The following is a 4,201-nucleotide window of genomic DNA, read 5'->3' as shown; positions in this document are numbered from 1 at the left end:
CGAAGTCGGGGCTCCAGCAATCTTGGGGTAGCATATGCAAATGTCGGGTTCTTGGCGCCCACTTAAGCTTAAATCGTGGGGACTTCGTGTTCCTGCCCTTGTCTGAGCGAGGCGATGAGGACCTTGCGGGGGTATTATTTTCCCTTCCTTGCTTGGTGGTGTGGTCAGTGCCATGTTCTTAGTGCTGGGTGGAGTGCTCGGATACCGACAAAGTTCTATATTCGTTGCGGAGCAGTGTACACTTCTCCGGTTACGTTGGGTTACGTTCAGTTTCAGTACCGAGAAGTACCTTCGTGATTGATCATGATGAGTCCCTCCGAGACTCAGACCTAGTAGCAAAGCACCCGTCAGTTGCCGTTGTGGAGATTGCGTTTGACGAATGCCTCTGGCATCCTCAGAGGGACGTCTGCTCTCTAGCTTCAGCTCTTGTGGTCTGGAATGGGATGCGAGGTCCTCCGGGATCGCAAGCGGCCCGTCCACCCACTTCCGCTGGCCCCACTACCGGCGCCTGCCAAGACGTGTTAATGTTAGCAACACGGGCACCTACAGAGCTTGTTTCCCATTCTTATTTTTCAAGGTAGAGGGTCGGAGTGTCCTTCAAATCATTGCCTCGCTTCCGAGGCATGCAACAGAATAAACGGTGGCTCTCGCTGCTTGGCATTGTGCTGGCTCCATGCCGTTATCGATCTGTAAACGGACCAGCCGCTGTCTTCCTAAAACGTAGTATTGTGCGCGACTCTGGTTGCGTTTTCGGTGGCAAACTGGGACTGTCGAGTTCAAATGAATCCAGCGAAAGCCAGGCTCCCAAATTAGCGACAATCCAGCATCTCTCTCCAGGGCGGACGTCTCCGATGAAGGGCCCCACAATACGGCCGTGTTACGGGGCTGCGGGGCCGGATGCGGTTGGGCCCGGCTCCAGACCCACCTCACCCACTTTTGAGGCACTGCAGTTCTTTCAACCGTTATTAACCTATTTGAGGTATCAAGGCGCCCTCAAGGCGCCAGGCAGCACCTTCGGCCCTGCTTTATACGGTCAATAACCGTGGTCTGTGGGCCTTTCGTCAGCACTTTGTTGCAGCTTTGGAATCACCACACCGGGCACGCCCGCTGACACATCAGCATTCCGGGGGCTCAGAACCCCCGCGGTCGCGCACAAATCCCATTGCGTACAAGTGTATTGGGATGTCCGGCATCACCACCAGAGTAGAGCCCAGGAGATCTCTCGGGTGTTAACCTTGGGGCAGGGTTCCGCGACGAGAGGTAGATGCATACTAGCGTCCAGCGGCTGACTGCCACCCGGGTCCCAGGGCGCCGCGCTGGGAAGCGGGATCGCCATCCTGAACTAACGTGCAGTCATCCCCAAACCGTGGCACATCATTGACGAATGGGACTCCGTTTATCGAGGCTGCCTGACAATGCCCGCTCTTTCGTGTGAAAGATTTGCGGGGGTCGACACCACCTCCCTCCGTTACAACCGAAGCCAAGCTTTCTTCTTCATCGACCTAAACGGGGAAACGGCGGAAAGCGCTGTCACTTGTGCATGTATTGCATGTCGCGCTTGCCGAAACCTGCGCTGCTCACCCAATCTCTGCCAGGCAGCTGACCTCTGCGCAATCGAGGAGATGCGACGCGACAATGATCCCGACTCCCTCATCGAGCTGCCAGTTCATCCGAAGTCGCTAGTAACCCTTGTCGCAATCTCAACGCCAAGCGGTGTTAATTATTATCCTACGAGGAAAAGTACCGTTGTATTTTGCCCACAGAGCTGCAGGCAACGCTAACCTTATCCAAAGTCTTCTTGGCCGCTTCTTCTTGCACCTTCCCCTGTGAGACACGAGGTAGGAACCCGGATCGGTATCCATTCACCAAGGGCTGTGCACCTGATCCGCAAGCCTCGAGGTACACAGTGCCCGAATAAGAGCCGAAATGCCGAACAGCGACTGGACCGTTCGTATAGCGGCCGCTGTCGAATCATCCAGGCATCACCAAGCGAGCAGCGAGAATGGTTGTGGATGCTTCTCGCTCCGTTCTGCCGTTCGGTTGGAAGGTTTTTGTCAGCTTAAAAATCCCAAAGCTGTGGTCACTGGCTACCGGCTCTTCAAGACGATAGTCGTTGAGCAGCGACGGGTGCTTCCTGTGTATACTGCGTACCTTACCTGACGCCCTGTATGGACAGTACTTCGCAGGGTCTCGGCTGTGCCGTGCAGCAGCGTGGCGACATGTTTCCGGTACGCGAGACTCACTAGCTTCTCATGGCATTCTCTCTCCTTCCTGTTTACTCATCTTTTTCGGCAAGGCGCCCCCCTTTTGATCGTGATATCACTGCCTGGAAGGATCCTGAGGTTTCGATTACTTTTTTTTTCTTTTATCGTTACCATCGCCGGTACGGGGCATCCGACGGAGCGCGGACGATACCGCCCTGTGCCGCCAACCCAAGGGTTTGTCCACTGCCAGGTAACACAGCACCGGCACCCAAACAAAGTGGTGATCCCGCAACCGTCATCTGGATCGGGAAAGGGCGGTCCCGTCCAGCCTCTAACGTACTGTAGCTCCAAGAATATAAGGTATCGTGCTATATGGCGGCAAGGGGGCTAAGGTCGTTCCGACCACCGGCGCCCTGTGTCTGCTCCTTTCCCCGACTGCGCGGCGCGTTGACGAATGCCCGCATCGGCAAGCCGCGGAAAGAGACGCAGAAGGGCGGTAATGAAATGTACAATACTCACGCAGGCCAAGTACGTACCTGCAAGTCGCCCCTCACCTGCAGGGAGAGACCCCATGTCACCCACAAGGAGGTATCAAAGTTCGGGTAGCGTCTCTGATCTTCAAAGCAGGGTACCTGGCTCTACTCCCATGTGGGTCGAGTCCCGGCTCAGCCTACAGACTCCCGCCGATGACCATATACGTGGAGCTTTGAGCCTTGTCGATGGATATAATACTGCTCTCCCCAGCGTCAGTCAGGACCGTGTCCTGGCTCCAGCTCCTCATCTTGTCATCATCAGTCACCTTTTTACTTCTTCTCCGTGCTTCATAAAGGCCTCCTTCCAACCACCCCGCACATTTACATACATCAACGCTCACGCGAAGCACTGCCATGGACGATCTCGGTAACCTCCTCGACCTGCCTTCGCCGGCGAACTCACTCTACTATGTGTACGGAGACCCAGAGCAGCACGGCTCCGGATCACAGAGTCCTAGCACCTCGGGGGTAAGTTTCTAAAGTCCGTGACAGACACGGCTGGCATGGTTCTGACAGCTGGCGTTAGTATGACATGACGTCGGCGGCGGACATCAGCAGTCTTCCAAGCGCGTATCCAAGTCCCGGGCGTGAAGAGACAGGGTCTCCGCAGCCCGCACAGGAGCAAAAACCTGCGGCTAAGAGGAAACGGGAGAACCGCTACAAGAATGCGCCGCCCTCCGTTTTGTCGGTACGCAGCCTTTTTACCCATAATATCGGAGGCTCTCACAACCCAACCCCTAAATCAGACATTCCTAACAAATTTCTCTCGCATAGCGGCGAAGAGCACAGAACCGCGCATCTCAGCGGGCATACCGCGAGCGGAAAGACCAGAGGATAAAAGACCTCGAGCAGATGCTCAACGACGCCAAGCAGCGAAACGATGTCCTCAGCCAGGCATATGCGACACTTCACGCTGAATATGTGGCACTCAAAACCTCCCAGCTCAAGGATCACAGCTACCACCAGCAGGTCGACCTCGCTTACGGCGGCCATCCCAACATGGGCCCCGGCACGAGCGCCGAGGGGCTAGATATGGACATGTATGTCTACGGCGACATGAACTCGGGATATCCGTTGTGAGTTCGGACGGCAATGAGGAAAGCTCATTTGGGTGCTCTTCATTCTTTGTCCAGCTTGGCTTCGACGTGCATTCCCAGAGGATTGGGTTCTTCTCTTCACCGACGACCCCGGCGCGCTCGCAGAGAGCGGCGGCAAGGCTGACATCTCTGATCTGCCCACCATTCAGCTTCGTTGCTAGATTATCAATTAACCGCCACCCGGAGAGAAACAACGCAGCGCAGTATCTCGCCACTGCGATACCGCAAGCCGCGGGCGTCCGGTACGATGAATAGAGTAGTCGAGGGAAACAGTACGGGATCGCGACGGACAGCGGGATGGGAGGTGATGGCTTTGACAAGTGGCGGACAAGGAACGGGGATGGCAATATCACTTCAGCCTGTGGCA

The 4,201-nt window shown here is 55.8% G+C and overlaps 1 protein-coding gene across 1 annotated transcript; it reads left to right on the top strand.

The window, feature by feature from the left end:
* Positions 1–3,091: 3,091 nt before the first annotated feature.
* On the top strand, positions 3,092–3,817 carry MFIFM68171_04160 (uncharacterized protein; the record flags this gene model as incomplete). The annotated part of the gene is made up of 3 exons (XM_071059580.1): positions 3,092–3,205; positions 3,264–3,425; positions 3,512–3,817. 3 exons carry the CDS (start codon positions 3,092–3,094, stop codon positions 3,815–3,817), a joined length of 582 nt encoding a protein of 193 aa, XP_070915681.1.
* Between the last annotated feature and the right edge of the window lie 384 nt (positions 3,818–4,201).

This window comes from Madurella fahalii (genome assembly GCF_045866475.1).
Source record: "Madurella fahalii IFM 68171 DNA, scaffold_2, whole genome shotgun sequence".
Taxonomy (NCBI): Eukaryota; Fungi; Ascomycota; class Sordariomycetes; order Sordariales; genus Madurella; species Madurella fahalii.
Note: the sequence above shows the minus strand (reverse complement) of the source record. Positions and strands in the feature narration are given on the sequence as shown.